The sequence below is a fragment of the Mauremys reevesii genome, linkage group 8 (assembly GCF_016161935.1).
Source record: "Mauremys reevesii isolate NIE-2019 linkage group 8, ASM1616193v1, whole genome shotgun sequence".
Lineage (NCBI taxonomy): Eukaryota > Metazoa > Chordata > Testudines > Geoemydidae > Mauremys > Mauremys reevesii.
The window spans coordinates 9,826,428-9,844,298 of NC_052630.1; the positions used below are offsets into that span (position 1 = coordinate 9,826,428).

General features: G+C 40.2%; 1 protein-coding gene across 2 annotated transcripts in view; it reads right to left on the bottom strand.

Annotated features, from left to right (window-relative positions):
* SPOCK1 (SPARC (osteonectin), cwcv and kazal like domains proteoglycan 1) overlaps positions 1-17,871 on the bottom strand; it is a 474,634-nt gene that overhangs the window by 173,021 nt on the left and 283,742 nt on the right. For both annotated transcript variants that reach the window (XM_039486677.1, XM_039486676.1), the window contains one exon: positions 13,802-13,916. In XM_039486677.1, coding sequence (XP_039342611.1) covers positions 13,802-13,916 — 115 coding nt within the window. The remainder of the gene's footprint in view (positions 1-13,801; positions 13,917-17,871) is intronic.

The window sequence follows — 17,871 nt, forward strand, 5'->3', positions numbered from 1 at the left end:
TTTTACGTAGCCCGTTGTAAAACTAGGCAAATATCTAGATGAGCTGATGTACCCCCTGGAAGACCTCTGCATACTCCTGGTTGAGAACCACTGTTTTATTGGAAAGAATTCTGAAAAATCCCACCTTTTTAGCTTTATGCAACATATCCTTTCATTATGAAACACAGTCCAGTGGAGAAGGGCTGGAGAAATTACAGGATAAAGGTAATGTCTCTCTCGCCACTATTTTGACTGTATTTGTTCAATTAATTGTTTCTAACCTATTTTTTTCCTCCTAGGCTATTCAGACCTTTTTTCTTATTCCCCAAGAGCCCTGCCTTTTGAACAGGGCTTTGTGGCCTAATGACAATTTCCTGCTCTTTTGCTATTGAAAAACTAAAGTGGAAAGAATACTCCCACATTAGTTTAACAACAGAGAGTAGGCCAAATTATCCCTTGAAATTCACAATGCCTTTTGAGTTTAAAGTACCCAGAAGCCCAAAAATTGCTGCCTAAAGGGGAGGAAGCAGCAGTTTAAAATTGCCACATTTCCTCCAGTCCTTTAGGTCAATTCACCTGCAATTATGGCTTAAATATTACTTCAAGACAGAACTGGGAGCCTTACACCAACTCTCAGTTTAGCACGCTAAAGCTTAAGTTGCAAAGAACCTACTAAGCAGCGCTGTTAAGGATGATGTCCCAATTTTCTTAGAACAATTTTACAAAAGCGTAATAACTCTGATTTTTCAAATGCCACCTCCAAAACTTTCAAAAAATAGTCCTCTCTGGCAGAGGACCATCCACCAGAAATCTATAAAAGACTGATACAGTTTAGGTCAAAAGTGGGTTTTCAATGGAAAGCTACCACAGTCCCCATCATAACTGTCTGGAGTCTACCATCACTCCATATTCCAGCAAAGAATGAGAAAGATCTAAAGAGAATAATAGTATCTTGTGTGCCAGTGTATGATTAACACAAACATAAATATCGTTTCCAAAATAAAAAGAACAAAAATATATTATATGGTCAGAAATAATTGGGATTCTGATCTACGGCACAGTAAAGCAATCCAGGGGTGTGTATATATATATATAGTTTTGATCAGGTAGTGTCAGTATGAAATTGCACATGGCTGTAACAGACTCAAGGTGAAAAAGTTGGCTTTTATTTTAAAACTATGTCAAATTGTATAGGGTCATGTTGACTATGATGTGTGAGATAACTCAAGCCCTCATTAAGGGGACACAAACAGTGCCTTGAAAAGTGTGTATTTTCTAGGCACGTTAGGTAGGATTTAAATAGAGGGACTGTTAGAGGATAAAATCTGCAGATGGCACTAAAAATGGAGTGGTCAATAATGAAGAGGACAGGTCACTGACAGAGTGCTCTAGATTGCTTGGTAAAGAGGGCACAAGCAAACAATATGAGTTTTACTATGGGAGAATGGAAATGTATACGCTTACAGTATACAGCAAAGAATGTAGGCCGTACTTACAGGATGGAGGACTCTGTCCTGAGAAGAAAGTGACTGATACAGATTTGGGGGTTTTGTTGTATAATCAGCTGAACACGAGCTCCCATTGCAAAGCTGTGGCCAACAGGGCTAATGCAATGCTTGGATGCATAAACAGGGGAATCTCAAGTAGGAGCAGGGAGGTATTTTACCTCTGCATTTGGCACTGGTGCGAACACTGCAGGAATACTGTGTCCGGTACTGGTATCCACAATTCAAGATGGATGTTAAAAAATTGGAGGGTGTTCAGTGAGGAGCCACAAGAATAATTAAAGGATTAGAAAGCAGCAGATGCTCAGTACTTCTCAGGATTTGGCCTTGTGACTCTCAGCTTGAGCACCTGGCCTAGAATTTGACACTGGCTCCCAGTGAGACAGGCACATAGGCACAGCCCAAACCGTTTAGAGCATGGCAACTTGCCACCAAATTTTGTTCTTTCACTTGCTAGTTTTCACAGCTGAGTCATCTGCAGTTAGCCTCCCAGTCATGAGTGTGAATTCGATAGGTTACAGAGTCGGTAAGAAGGTGTGAACAGGAAATTTCCCCCTACAAGGTTAACAATGGAGACTCCGCCATGCTACATTAACGGACATATTTAAAGCAGCAAAATGTTTTGGGGTTAATTTCAGACCAGCATTATTAATCCCCATGTTCAGAGCTTGAAATAGATTTTGTGGCTGATGTCCATAAATGATGTCATTCATGGTTCATTGGTCGAATTAATGTGATGTAAAATAACTAAATTGAAAATCAGTAGGTTGAGCTCTTGTTGCGTTCTGGCAGAGAGCTAAGCAGGCAATCGCAGGCTTATTAATGAAAAAAGAGAAGGATGGAAATTGAAAAATTAAAGCAGTAGGAAGTAACAGACTGAACATTAAATTTGATAACTTGCATCAAATAAAAAAAAAAAACTTGTTCCCTTTTTACCATCAACTCCATCAAATTCTCCCCAAGTTATCTAAAAAAGCTCCACTGGATTTAGCTTGCTCCAAAGGCGGCAATTTCAGACCAGGTGAATTCTCCATGGGCTTCTTCTGCTAATAGCCAGATTCATGCCATAGGGGCTACCCAGGTTTATTTGCCCCTGAAGGTGGTAAATCTATCTGGCCCAGGGTTACAGTGGTGCAAGCTATCTGCAACCTCTGCTCCAGTAAGGAACCTGGACCCCACTGGTGCATCTCCAAAAGTGGTAGCTCTGGAGGGGCAAGGCCAGCCTGAGAGGGAGAGGTGCTGATTCGGAGCCTCTCCTAGGCAGATTCTGTTGCTGGACCGTATTTTAAACCTGCTCTCTCCAACAGAACTCTGGAAAAGGAAGCTGCCACCCATCCAGGGAATGAAGCTCTCCCTTTAGCAAGGATGTCCCTCAAGTCCAGAAGGGAAGGGGGAATCTGCCTCTAGGTCTCAATTTCGCCCATAAACATAAATACCTTCCACTGACTGTATTGAGAGGGCTGTTGGATAAATTCTATGCGAATCTTTGGTACCGTGAGAATAAAAAGTATAACATTTTGTACAAAATAAAGATCAATTTCTACTTGATTGGGTTTAAAATTATGTACACACTGAGATTGTGTGACATGAATAATATACAGCATTGTAAACAGATACAGTATTGTAAAAAAAAAAAAAAGATTTGACATACTGACCTGTGTGAAATGAAAAGCAGTATTTTTGAAGGGCTAATCTGCAAATTTCATACAAAATATTTTAAGTTTATAATACACACTGCAATAGGAATTTGCAATACTATTTACCTAAAGGCAGATTTTGAAGGGGTGAACTTTTAATATTTTTCCAATATAGTGGGATGCTGTAAATTGAAGAAAGGGTTTAACAAAACTCTTTCCCTGTAAACATAAATCCCAATCTTATAAAAACAAGCCTTTTATTAGCACTAAAAAAAAAGAAAAGACTTTTCTACTCAACACATTCATTTCATGTCCTGGGGCCTCTACACTGAAAAAAACAACCCCCTAGCAATAAATTTAAAATCTCTAATGAGTAGGTTATTGTATAAATAGGGAATGATTTACACAGCAGTGGGGGTCATTTGTAAATATTAAATAATTATTTCTGAATGAATGGATTACTCAACAAATTTCAGATACAGATAAACAGCAAAAATACAGAAACATATTAAGTACAACTACAGTGTTACTGGCCACAATTCTATGGTTAATATGTTTGACATATTGAAAATGCAGCAGTCTTTATTTAAGATATCTATCCTTAGCTGCGGCAAGCCCAATAAAGACTGCAGATCCTGGTTCCCCTGGGAGGTCAGTCTATTCACGGGAAAAGTCAGCCAGCTGCTAAGGACAACAACAAATGAAAAATGACAAGGTCAAAGGTCAAAAGTGGTGGCACTGACAGGGAAGTGGAGAGCCTCTACTACTATACCCTTGTGGCCTCTAGAGGCTGATTTTGACAATTTTTTAAACCCGGGCCTGTGGACATGTTGAAAACTGGTGCCTGGGCTCAGAGGTATGATGCTTCTATTTTAAATAATAATAATAATGACAATATGATCCAAAAATGACAGCAGCAGAATGTTCAAGTTGCTGATTAAACACTCAAAAGTCAAGAATTGCCAAAGTGAATGATGCGCGTGGCAACCTGAACTCTTCCCCCAAGTGCAGGGGGATGCAGGTAGAGGATTCTACCCACTCCTTTAGCCATTTGTCTATTTAAATATCATCAAGCCCTGCATTTTTTTTAAACTGTTCTTACCCCGGATAACATGTCCTTTTCTGAGGGTTGCTGAGAAGGAGACATTTCAAACAATTTTTGATTGTTATAATTTGTTTTGGTTCATGTCCACAACACGCAAGGGGCTTTTCACACAAAAAGGGATTAACTAGTCCCTTACCTTGAAGAATTTACAGGCTAAAGGAGAGGAATGTCCAAAGGGCAGGTGTGAGATTTTTGGGAATTACCCAGAGCAGTAAAGGCTATGGTGACCACCTGCCTGTAACCAGGGGTGTCTTTATTCTGTGCAGCTTTTTGGCTCAGATCCCTGCCCACAAGCACAAGACCTCACCCTGATTTCCACCAGCCTAGCTACTGCTTGCAGGGTGACTCCAACATCCCTTCCAGTCCTGAGTCTCCCCAAATCCATCCTTCCCGAGTTCTTCACTACCAGGCACTCAGACTTTTCTCATTTGGTTCATCTCCCCCAAAAGAGTGAAACCAGCCCCCCGCCTGTTTTCAATTCACTTTAGGACACATATTCCACACAGTCTGCACAACAGAGACCAGCTTGGGATAAAAATATATAAATATATTTAATACAAAAATCACAGATTCAAAGAGGAAGCAGTAAGGAAAAGCAGAAAATAAACAAAGATGCAACCTCAGGCTTTTCACTTCTATATTAGTTAATTTCTCTTTTCTAATACAAGTTACCTTTTGCCTCTAAACAGTTTCTCAGAGTGCCTCTGTTACAGAGGTGGTCCAGACTTTCATGTATAGCACCCTGCTTAGATGTTAGCCTTGTTTCTGGACAGCCTTCTCTTCAAACCCTCTTCCCTTTCAACAGGTTCTGCAGTTTCTTTCCCCCTTTCTCCCAGGCTTGAGCTATACTAGCAAATTATGTTGGCATAACTACATCACTCAGGGGTGTGGAAAACTGTAAATGTAAACAAAACTTGTTTGTCTTAGCAATTGGCTGCACAAGAAGTAGGACTGCGTGGACTTGCAAGGTCTAAAGTTTTCCATTGATTTGTTTTTGAATGCAGTTATGAAAAAAAAATTCTACATTTGTAAGTTGCACTTTCACAATAAGGAGATTGCACAACAGTACTTGTTTGAGGTAAATTGAAAAATACTATTTCTTTATCTTTTTTATAGTACAGATATTTGTAATCAAACATAATAATAAATTAGCACTGTGGACTTCGTATTGTGTTGTAACTGAAATCAATATATTTGAAAATGTAGAAAAACATCCAAAATATTTATAATAAATTTAAATTGGTATTCTATTATTAACAGTGCAATTAAAACAGATTAATTGCAGCTATTTTTTCTAATCTTAGAATTGTGATTTTTTTTATTGTTTGCCCTCATAAAATACTTTAAAGCTTTTCTCTGAGGTCTTGATATTTTACATGTCATGTGATGTACTCTGCTCTGACGTCAAAGACAGCTTACTCTTTGATTGGTAGGGCTCTCATAAAAGAATGTAGGTAGGCAGTTGCATTTGCTTTCGTTACAAAGTTAACCTGCATAATGTACCACAAGTGATTAGATATTAGCAAGAATAATAGTAATGACAGAACAATGTAGGAGAGTTTACAAACTACACAATATATCATTTACCATATTCTATTCACATTTAGTGCTTTCATTCAGAGATGATTACAGTAATTTTCCAAGATAGTGCAAGGTATGACAGGCCCAACATTTGACAATTTTTTTTATGTTACAGTATATTTGTTTGAATAAGTCCATGCAATTTGTGTTTTTGTGTGTGTGGGCTTTATCAAACAATTCAAAGCTCTTTCTTCTAAAGCAAAAATCAATACTGGCAGATAAGAAAAATCAATGTTCAGCATTCATAAGCAACCCTACAACAACAATCCTGCATATATAGTCCACAATTCCTGAGCAACTCTGGTGTAATAACTAACAACTTTGCACGTTTATAGAGCTTTATATCTCCAAAGCACTGTAGACATTAACTATTTAATCTGCACATCAATCTTAAGAAGTGGAAGGGTAAGCATTATCATCGTAACAAAGTAATGTGTGGAGGCTCATGGGTGGAGTTCCTGGACTACGTACTACAGAAACTTGTCATTCTAGAAAAGACTTCGGCACTCTCCTCAGATTTTTTTCATATCCAATGCAGCCTATATTGTGGGTGGATGGAGTGTGTCCTGCTGCAATCTGAACTGTCACTACCATACTTTTTGTTTGCTAATATTAAATATTAGCAATATAAATAATACACGTTTTCCTGTGGATTTTCCAAACTTACTGCAAAATTTGACCGTATTTCCTACAGCAATCCAGGGGCCTTACTCATGACAAATGTCGATCTGTGACTGTGGTGTGATGGGGTAGAACATTCATAAATAAGAGATCATGCCTCCCTTCCCCAAGCTTCTTTCCGAGTTTTATCATAAACAGAAAGAAAAGGAGCAAAGAGTCCTGTGGCACCTCATAGACTAACAGACGTTTTGGAGCATGAGCTTTTGTGGGTGAATACCCACTTCGTCAGATGCATGTGAAAGAAAAGGTTGTTTCTAACTTCTCTGCAAAACTCAAACACTGTCCTTTGGAACAAGAATAAATGAGAAGTAGTTGTAGTTTAGCTGGTTGGCTGCTCTCAGCAAAGAAAAGGAAAGACAAAGAAAAAAAAAGATACAGCATAATGGTGCCCTATCACTTATCTCGGTCCTCTGGTCCTTCAGTTGGTGGTTGGTCTTTGTAGAGAACAGGCAATAAAACAGTAAGCAAGTACAATTATCTCAGTGATGCACTGAAAAATATACCAGTGCTTAGTGCGCTCAGCTGAGCAATGTTATTTTTCAGTTCCCTGTGGGACACAGTTTTTCTAAATATCACCTTCAAAAAGATCTATTTTCTGAATCAAAATAACCACAACACAGCATAAAACTAATTGGGGAAAAAATGATGCTATTACTAGATCCACAGTTAATTACCATTTCTCTGGTTTGATTGTGTTACAACACATCAAAATACAGACTGCTTACTTATTCAAGCTTTGATAAACATCACCATGTAAATCACTTAGCCTTAAATGGGATTGTGTAAGAAACAAACACGCCCTTAACTTGGTCAGGCCACTAGGCAGGTGTCCAGTACAGGAAGAAATTACCCCCAGAGGAATGCTTGGATTCATGCCAATATCTCATTAGCATTTAGCACTACAGGCAGAGCATAAAAGCAAGCAACAGAAACTGCAGACTTGCAAAGAGACAAAGAGGAGATTAAAGCGACAGTGTCAAGGTATACAGGTTCCATGTTTAACACATATTAAAAGTAAAAGGTAAGTGTTTGTATAATACAGAAAGCTCTAGTAACAAGGCTGTTACAGGCCATGCTTCTTATCTGGGTAACCTTTCAGAAATGCTCAAACAACAGAGGGTTTGCTATGATCAAAGATGTCTATATAACACTCTGACCTCCACCATCAGTCCTTGAAAGCAGCCTAGTCACTGGCATTCTTGCTATTATTAATCTCTCTCCTGAATTCCCTTTCAGATCCAACCTAAGACAAACAATTAGCACGTGAATCAGCAGTGGTACAAAATATACACAGTTTCACTCCTCTGGTAGCCAGGTTTCACAGCCTTTTTTGCCACGGGACTCTAACTAACCAGAAACCAAGGTTTTCTAGTGTATTACCCAGAGATATTTGAGAGAGAGAGAGAGAGATTGGGATTAGTTCACTCACGAATAAATATAGCTGCCAACAATGTCTCCCTGGTCAGTGGAACCCTGTGGTGTGGAATTTAGAGGGACAGATGTTTCATCTGGTAAACTTGTCCAGATCTTTCAATAAAATAATAATAATAATAAATTAGTGAGGCATTCAGTACTGGCTTTTCTCCGTAACAATGGTCAGTACTACCGGAGAATACTGAGCTAACGGCTTGACTTTTATGAGTACGGAAGTATGTATAATACATCACTCTGAGATGATGAGCTAACTAGTAACCACAAATTACATGGGTCCAATAAAGCATTTTCAAAGCCCTGGTCACATTAACATGGTTGTTACTCCTTTGCCAATTCTTTTTGTCCTTTCTGTGTTTCCCAGAAGAACTTTCCTTCTTATGAGAAAAAAAAAACAGGAGTACTTGTGGCACCTTAAAGACTAACAAATTTATTTAAGCATGAGCTTTCGTGAGCTACAGCTCACTTCTTCGGATGCTGTAGCTCACGAAAGCTCATGCTTAAATAAATTTGTTAGTCTTTAAGGTGCCACAAGTACTCCTGTTTTTTTTTGCGGATACAGACTAACACGGCTGCTACTCTGAAACCTTCTTATGAGAGGCATTCACAGGAGGAGCAGGCTGAAATCCTGTAAAGTATCATGTAAAAAATGCAATGTAGATATGTAAATATCTCTTAAAGTGCTATTTACTGTGTTTTGTGTATATTTGAACCAATTAACACACAGGAGGACTTTCAAACCCATCTCTTTTAGGTATTCTTCAGTCAGTGATCTGCTACAACTGTCTGCTACCCCCTGTCTTTGTTTGTACCAGGTCTGCCCAATTTAGATGGTAAACTCCTTGGGGCAGAGACTTATCTAATCTATGTGCTTTGTAAAACACTATGCATGCCTATGATGCCATATATTGTAGGTAAGAAGTCTCAGGACCATATCTTTGGCTTGTGTAAATGAATATTCTTCCGTCAAGGTCAGTTTTATACATTCTTACCAACTTACTGTAGTGGCTTACAAAGCGTGCACCTCAGCACAAAGAAAACGAAACAGCATTATTGGGTGTTGCTGTGAGTGGTTTGAAAGTTAGTCACATTATGCATGGAATAGATACACTTGTATCTATTATACGCATTCACACAGTATAAGTTTTAAACAATTTAATACTGTACACAGCAATGATGATTGTGAAGCTTAGTTGAGGTGGTGGAGTCAGAGGGTGGGATATGTCCCAGGGAATGCCTTACTGTTAAATGATGAACTAGCATTCGGCTGAGCCCTCAGGGTTAACACATGGGTGTTAATGTAGCCTCACACTCTACAAGGCAGCACAAATGGAGGGAGGGAACAGAATGGCAGAGAGACACAGAGACACACACTGTGTGTGAGAGAGAGATGCGCACTGACCCTTCAAGTACTCTGACTCCACTCTAAGTACATTGCTTTTTAAGTAGATCAGCAAGTAGAGACAGCACCTGCTGCCAGCAAGCTCCCTCTCTCCTGAGCCCTGTTGTGTCTCCCCCCTGCTCTATAGAGACAGGGTAAGTGGGGGGCAGGGAGACACCCTGACATTAGCCCCCCCTCTCTTATCCCCCCCACCTGCACAGCAAGCAGGAGGCTCCCCAGAGAAGCTCCGAGGCAGAGGGCAGGGCAGCACATGGCAGTGGGAGGAGGGACAGCTGCAACTGATAGCCTGCTGGGCAGCTGCCGCACAGGGACCTTAGGGGAGTGGAGAGCTGCTGGGGGGCTGCTGGTCCACCCTGGTTCCAAGCCCCCACCGGCTAGCTCCAACGGGCTGCTCTTCCTGCAAGCGGTGGACAAAGCAGGTGGCTGCCAAAAGTTATAAGGGAGCATTGTGCAACTTTAAACGAGCATGTTCTCTAATTGATCGGCAATGTAACAACAAAACAACGTTAATTGGGATGACTTTAAGTGAGGCGTTACTGTACAATCGTGATGCTGTGTTAGTTCATATCCGCTACTTTATATGGACAGGCAGACAGGGCCCGGTTCTCAGCCACACTGGATTTACACTGGTGTAACTATAGAGTCTGTTGGAGCTGCTCCTGATTTATATGGGCATAAATGAAACGATCATACATGCAGTATTCTGTATGGTGGTGTAGCCGTGTTGGTCCCAGGATATTAGAGAGAAGGTGGGTGAGGTAATATCTTTTTTTGGACCAACTTCTGTTAGTGAGAGGGACAAGCTTTCTAACTCTCTGTAAGCTCGAAAGCTTGTCTCTTTCACCAACAGAAGTTGGTCCAATAAAAGATATTACCTCGCTCACCTTGTCTCTCTAAGATAGTATTCTGGTCAGGCACAGCCAAAAGAACACGAAGTCTCTAAATACAGAGAGTGAGGGCCAAATTCTCTATTGTCCATTGGGTCAATAGATTTAAGTCCTCAAAGAATTTGGCTGGGTACTTTCTTCACTGATATTTCTACCCTCTGAGGAAATTAGCTAGCTGGAGATTTTGAGAGCAAGAGCTATTCTGTGACCCACGCGCCCCTACTGTGCATCAATAGGAATGTTCGCAGTCCTACAAAACTTGCTGGGAAATGTTTGAAGACTTTTTCAAAGCAAGGTGGAAGAAGAATTAAAACCTGTCACCATAGCCACAGTAGAAGCAGCAAAGAATCCTGTGGCACCTTATAGACTAACAGACGTTTTGCAGCATGAGCTTTCGTGGGTGAATACCTACTTCTTCGGATGCAAGTAGTGGAAATTTCCAGGGGCAGGTATATATAAGCAAGCAAGAAGCAGGCTAGAGATAACGAGGTTAGTTCAATCAGGGAAGATGAGGCCGTGTTCTAGCAGTTGAGGTGTGAAAACCAAGGGAGGAGAAACTGGTTCTGTAGTTGGCAAGCCATTCACAATCTTTGTTTAATCCTGAGCTGATGGTGTCAAATTTGCAGATGAACTGGAGCTCAGCAGTTTCTCTTTGAAGTCTGGTCCTGAAGTTTTTTTGCTGGAGGATGGCCACCTTAAGATCTGCTATTGTGTGGCCAGGAGGTTGAAGTGTTCTCCTACAGGTTTTTGTATATTGCCATTCCTAATGTCTGATTTGTGTCCATTTATCCTTTTCATTTACCAGCTCAGGATTAAATAAAGACTGTGAATGGCTTGCCAATTACAGAACCAGTTTCTCCTCCCTTGGTTTTCACACCTCAACTGCTAGAACAGGGCCTCATCCTCCCTGACTGATCTAACCTCGTTATCTCTAGCTTGCTTCTTGCTTGCTTATATATACACCTGTCCCTGGAAATTTCCACCACTTGCATCCGAAGAAGTGGGTATTCACCCACGAAAGCTCATGCTGCAAAACGTCTGTTAGTCTATAAGGTGCCACAGGATTCTTTACTGCTTCTACAGAACCAGACTAACACGGCTACCCCTCTGATACATAGCCACAGTGGTACTCAAAGTTGACCTGAAATGGCTGCAGGCATTACAGGAACGCTAGAGAGATCACATAAACTTGGGACTGATTACTGGACAAAAGGGACATGCAGCTTCTACTTCGTACTGTTCCTTCTGGGCCACTTTAACCAAGTTGTCTGATTGCTTCTGAGACAACAAATATTGGAAATAGCCCAGGAACTATTTTGCTCAACATGTATTTTATTTATACTCGTGATATACAAGCGCTTCAATTTCTTCTGAGGTGTGACATACAGTTGCATAATATGCAAAATTTCCTGGTAGCATAAGCACTACATACAACCATGCACTTAACCTTACAAGCTTCGTTTTATGCTCCAAATTGCAGGTTTAAAATACTACTTTGTCCATTTTAGCTTTGTATGATAAGGCAAAATATATTTCAAGAAAACCATTTTGCTTGTCTGAGTCATGTAATGCCACAGAATTCACTTACGTATTGGACAAAATGCTCTTCAAAGAAGGATTCTCCCCTAACTGTACGAAAGAAATTAGAGAACAGATTGCAAAAATTAAGGCCTTGATCCAGCAAACACATATGTGAGTAACATTACTTATGTGAGTAGTCACATAAGTCTTTTCCATTCTTGACAACATTCTTGAGAGTCTTTATAATTATTTGGTATTTATTAAATATTGGATGTGACATAATTGTGCGGAACTGAATGCCTCTTGCCGATTTTTACTGTGATGCCTAGGCACCCCCTGAAAAGTGTATTTCCCTGGAAACTCTATTTGACAATACAGCCTGGACACTTTCCACCAATATTAAAAGCTTAGCCTATTGCTCCAGGTTTATCTCTGGACAGCCATCGGCATCTCAGAGCTCTCATGCCAGCTTGATCCCATCCCTTTGTAGGAAGGATCTTGCAATCCTTGTGAATGAAGCTTGATGATGACAAATATGTTTTACCGAGCAAGCAAATGTATCTTGGCTCAGAAGCATCAGCCTGGGACAGCCAACAATCACACAAATACTCCAAGATCACAGGATAGTTCATCCTACCTTAAAGCTTTCCCACCTGCATCCAGTAAAGTCACACTGATTTTTAAAGACCCTTTACCGATGTTCAAGATTTTCTTACTCCGTTTTATTCTTCCGATCATCTTCCAATGTATATTACAACTTGTCCTTTGGGGTGGAATTTTCAGGGGAGCCAGTCACCTAATCCCCCCTGAATTTCAAAGGCAACTGGAGGCTTAAGTCCTGTTGGACTTGTCTCCGCTGCAGTGTTAGTTCAAGATATAACTTGAGTACAGCCCTTAACCTAACTCCAGTCCATGCACAGAAGTCTCTAGCTCGAGTTAACTGGTGCTTTAAATTGGAGCTCACCAGCTATCAAGCAGGTATGGGTTAAAAGCTGTAATGCAGTGGAGACACTGCCACTTGGTGCTGCAAATCCAAACACTGCTGCTAGAGCTTTGTTTTAGAGCAGGGATAGGCAACCTATGGCCCACGTGCCGAAGGTGGCACTCGAGCTGATTTTCAGTGGCACTCACACTGCCCGGGTCCTGGCCACCGGTCCGGGGGACTCTGCATTTTAATTTAATTTTAAATAAAGCTTCTTAAACATTTTAAAAACCTTATTTCCTTTACATACAACAATAGTTTAGTTACATACTATAGACTTATAGAAAGAGACCTTCTAAAAACGTTAAAATGTATCATTGACACGCAAAACCTTAAATCTGAGTGAACAAATGAAGACTCGGCACATCACTTCTGAAAGGTTGCCGACCTCTGGTGTAATGGCTCTCACTCCGGTTAGGCTAACTCAGGAGAAGTTACCTGAAGTGTAGATAACTCCAGCTGACACTGCAGTGAAGAAAGCCTTAGTTTCATCTGAAAATCCCAAAGTTCTTAAAGTACCTGCTATTTAACTTGCCCCTAATTTACTCATTCAGGGACCTGGAGCTTTCTGTAATTTTGTGATTTATCTGTGGATTACTCTTCCTAGAACCATCAAAACCTCCAACCTTATCTTACTAATAAGCACAGCTTTTGCGCATTAAAACAAAACCAGAAATTCCCTAATGTTTGCTACTGCTTTTAATTGTTTATACTTAATTCATTTGTATTGTAGAAGTGTACAGCATCTGGAACATTTTCATATTTTATGAATTCCGGCTTTTATGCACCATGTTTGTTGTCTGAACAAATTTCTTCCAGAGCTAGGTAGTAGGTATGCTGCAGTGTACAATTCACCCTATGGTACCCTGTGTTCCAAAACATCTGATCTTTCTGGAACAGTTCCAACCCTGCTCTAGCCTCTGATACTATAAATGTAAATGTTATACTCAGCAACAAAAGCAAATGTAATTTAATTGTTCAAAGAATGTCTCGAAAATCTATTTTAATGTTCCTTTTTGAGTTTTCTAATTTTGGGTGTCCATGGAACTTTACAAGGGCATAATAGAATGTAATGACAGTGCATCCTTACCTGTGTACCAGCTGCTTACGGCTTACACAAATAGCAGTCTCATAGTCGTGAGTGACGCACACTTTATGTGGGCTGCACTTTACCTTCAAACATGGGTCTTTGGATGGATCAAGAGCTATTAAAACAAATTTAAAAATAACAAAGTTAGGAGTTTACATGAAATTCTCTCATAGTTCCCAATTCAAATAAAAAACATGCAACTAGTGGGAATAAATATAGAATCATAGAACTGGAAGGGACCTCGAGAGGTCTTCTATTCCTCGTGGCAGGACTAAGTATCATCTAGACCATCTCTGACAAGTGTTTATCTAACCTGCTCTTTCCAATGATAGAGACTCCACAACCTCCCTAGGCAATTTATTCCAGTGCTTACCCACTCTGACAGTTAGGAAGTTTTTCCTAATGTCCAACCTAAACCTCCTTTGCTGCAATTTAAGCCCATAGCTTCTTGTCCTATCCTCAGAGGTTAAGAAACACACTTTTTCTTCCTCCTCCTTGTAACAACCTTTTACATACTTGAAAACTGTTATGTCCCTTCTCAGTCTTTTCTTTTCCAGACTAAACAAACCCATTTTTTTCAATCTTGCCTCATAGGTCATGTTTTCTAGAGCTTTAATCATTTTTGTTGCTCTTCTCTGGACTCTGTCCAATTTGTCCACATCCTTCCTGAAATGCGGCACCCAGAACTGGACTCAACTATAATGTTAAAGGGTGGGTTCTGTGAGGCCCTAAGGATTCCTCTCCAGCACATCAGGGAAGAGGTCAGGATCTTGATTTTAAGTCTCCCAAACATAACGGCAAGGTCGCATCTCCAACTAATTTAAATTATTTTTATATCTGCTTTTATTTGGACTTTAATTTTATTACTTCTTCCTCCCAAAGATTTCCCCTAATTCCTGCCTAGCATCCCTTTCCTTCCCACATGTATTGCTTATTTGAAACATTTTTGTTTTCATTTTGGAACTCCATGTAAGGCATTTATGTCAAATTACCCTGGCTGCTTTTCCCATTGTTGGTTGATGCCCAGGGAAGTTTTAAAAAAAGACATTACTTTTTACAAAAAAATGGAGTAATCTTTAAGTTCCAATTCAATTACCACTGACGTTCTCCACATGGCAGCAAACGTATTTCTAACAACCAGAGGGTTCTTTTGCTCTCCTGCAGTGCCGAAGTATTGCAGCTGTTCTGCGTTGGTTTAAGCAGTCAGAGCAGCAAGAGCTCACCACATTAACACCCATTACAGATTTGTGACGGGCAATTGAGCACAACCAGTGCATATGTATTTAGAGGAATACAAGGCGCTGGAAGTCTTAAAAACAAAAAACAAATGTAAACAGCTTTTGCTCCTAAATCCATTAAACTGATAGAAAAGGTGAAATGGGGGAAAAGGTCATACGTTTCCCATACCATTAACATCTAATGAGTTTCCATTAGTCATATTAGAGAGAGAGAGAGAGAGAGTTAGTTCATTCTATGTTTACCTTGTATGCTTCTGCAAGGAAGGATCATGAACTAAATTGAACCCAAGTGATGGTAGGGATAAACTTGGCTTCATGGATAAAATCCTGCTGATTTTACTCATGGAAATCAAGAGTAGTTTGGCATGAGTAAGAGGAATAGGATCTGGGCCGTTATGAAGTGTGAGTGAGTGCTCAACATATAACAATGGTACTGAAGAGTGATCTATTACTCATCTTTGCAAGGTACAATTACCTCTCTGTGCATGAATTCTGAAGCCTAGGATAAAAACTGGTGCAGCTGTAAAGTGACTAAATTCTAAGACAGTGTCACATTATAATCTATTTTAATAAAAAGTAAACAAAATGTTTAAATACGCTTCACACAAAAAATAGAGTATTCCAGTATGGGAATCAAGTATCAGAGGGATAGCCATGTTAGTCTGTATCCACAAAAACAACGGGGGGTCCAGTGGCATCTTAAAGACTAACAGATTTATTTGGGCATAAGCTTTTGTGGGTAAAAAACCACTTGTTCAGATGCATGGAGTGAAAATTACAGATACAGGCATAAATATACTTATACCAAATACATCTGTTAGTCTTTAAGGTGCCACAGGACTCCTCGTTGTCAGTATGGCAATGGTGCAGCAGAAATTTCATATGTACAGAAAGCATGTATTGTTTGAATGCTCTTGTGTTTCAAGACTTCAGTGGGGCCAGAATTTCACTCCTGGATTCTATTTCAGTTACACACTCATAACTTCTCTGTGTCTCAATATTTTCTCTCTCAGATGGGAATAATAATAAAAGGAGCAATCTATATTGAGTACACGAGATCAAAAATGTAATTGCTGAAGAGTTTAGAATGTTAAAATGTTAAAGAAATTTGGAAGGTTATACCAATGCTATGCAATACAATCCCTAGAGGCAGGGCACAAAATAAGAAATCATTTCTAAAATATACCAATCAAAGACCATTATTTGTGAATTAGGTTTCTACATCACTAGGAGCAGATGCTCATCATCTGCAGAAGAAAAGGCCTTTGGGTGATTTTATAAGGACAGTCCTGATATTTTTACATGGGCTCCTATTACCCCCCACCCCGTCCCGATTTTTCACACTTGCTGTCTGGTCACCCTATTTGGGAATAAGATGAAATATAAAACCCATATTTGACATCACAGTTCTTTGTGTTCTACAGCAATAAGTGTGAAGTCTTTGAAATTAAGAACCAAAATTATAAATACATAAATGAAGGGGGGGAAGGGCAAGTAAAAAGTAATTTTTTAAAATAAAAATCTGAGGTCAGTTTTATTACGAAAACAAAATTCCTTAAGCATTCAAGGGAAACTTTAATATTCTGAAGCAAAATGCTTTTCCTGTGAAAAATTTCGAATGTTTGACTTCTCATTCCAATTGATGATGATTCCCTACTTCACCCCTACTACCCCCCATCAAAACTTTTGCTGGAAGGAAATTCCATTTTCTGGCCAGTTCTACTGTGGATCTAAACCCTGCAGTCTCTTGCTACCTGACCGAGCAAGAAAGGAGAGCTCTCTGGGACAGCCCAGGGAGTGATGAGGGCATGGCCAGGAGCGCCGGCAGCCTTTTTGGCGCCCTAGGTGGCAGAAGGCACCCCAAAATGGCGCCCCCGACGGAGGCGGCGGAAAGTCCCGCCCCCGAAACAGCGATGACGACTGCGGCGGCCGGATGTTCAGCCGCCGCTATCGCCAGCCCCCAAATGTCAGCGCCTTAGGTGACCACCTAGGTTGCCTAATGGGTTGCGCTGGCCCTGGGCATGGCTAGCGAGTCCAGTACCTGTACAGATTCAACAGCCACAAAACTTCTGTGGGAGAGTCAAGCAGCATTGGGCCTTAGCTCGCTGGCTCTAAAGGTTAGCTGCATAAAAGTGCCAAGGTGCAGTGCTTCCATCCATGTGTGATGTTTCCATCCCCGACACAATGCCAATTTATTCAAGCTGTGAGCGTGGAACCAGAATTCCAGCCATCGTCATTGAAAAGCAAAGGGCGTACACAGTAGTACGCAGGTGTCATTTCATTTTCATCTGACCTTTTATTATTTATTCATAGCAATTTATGCACCTTATTAAATCTATAAATCCTCTGTGGTTCCCTCTTAGAGATATCAAACTAATTGGGAAATAAACAGTAGTGATTGCATCAAGCCATTAACAGCCTCCCAACAGTATGTAAGCATCTCTTTTTTACAGGGCATCAATATGAAAATAATGACGGCAGTTACATTCTGAGTGTCCTCCCTCACTAGTCAGAGAAGAGAAGAATACCACAAATTATTCTCTCTCCTCCCCCAATACTTGTCACCAAGAGTTCCAGGTTAACAATATAAATCATCGTTGGACAAAGAGCTAACAATAGTGCTCGAGACGCTTTTCCATTCCATTTCATGTTTTTACATATTACTACTATAAAGGAAGACATATGACTGACAGAAAATGCTGGGGTTCAGACACTAGCAATACATGCAGAGGGTTGCAATATTAGACTGTACTGTAGATCAGGGTTGTGTTAATCACAACAGAGCAAATTTATTTTTCACAGATGTGACTTTGGAAGCGTGGTAGCAAACAA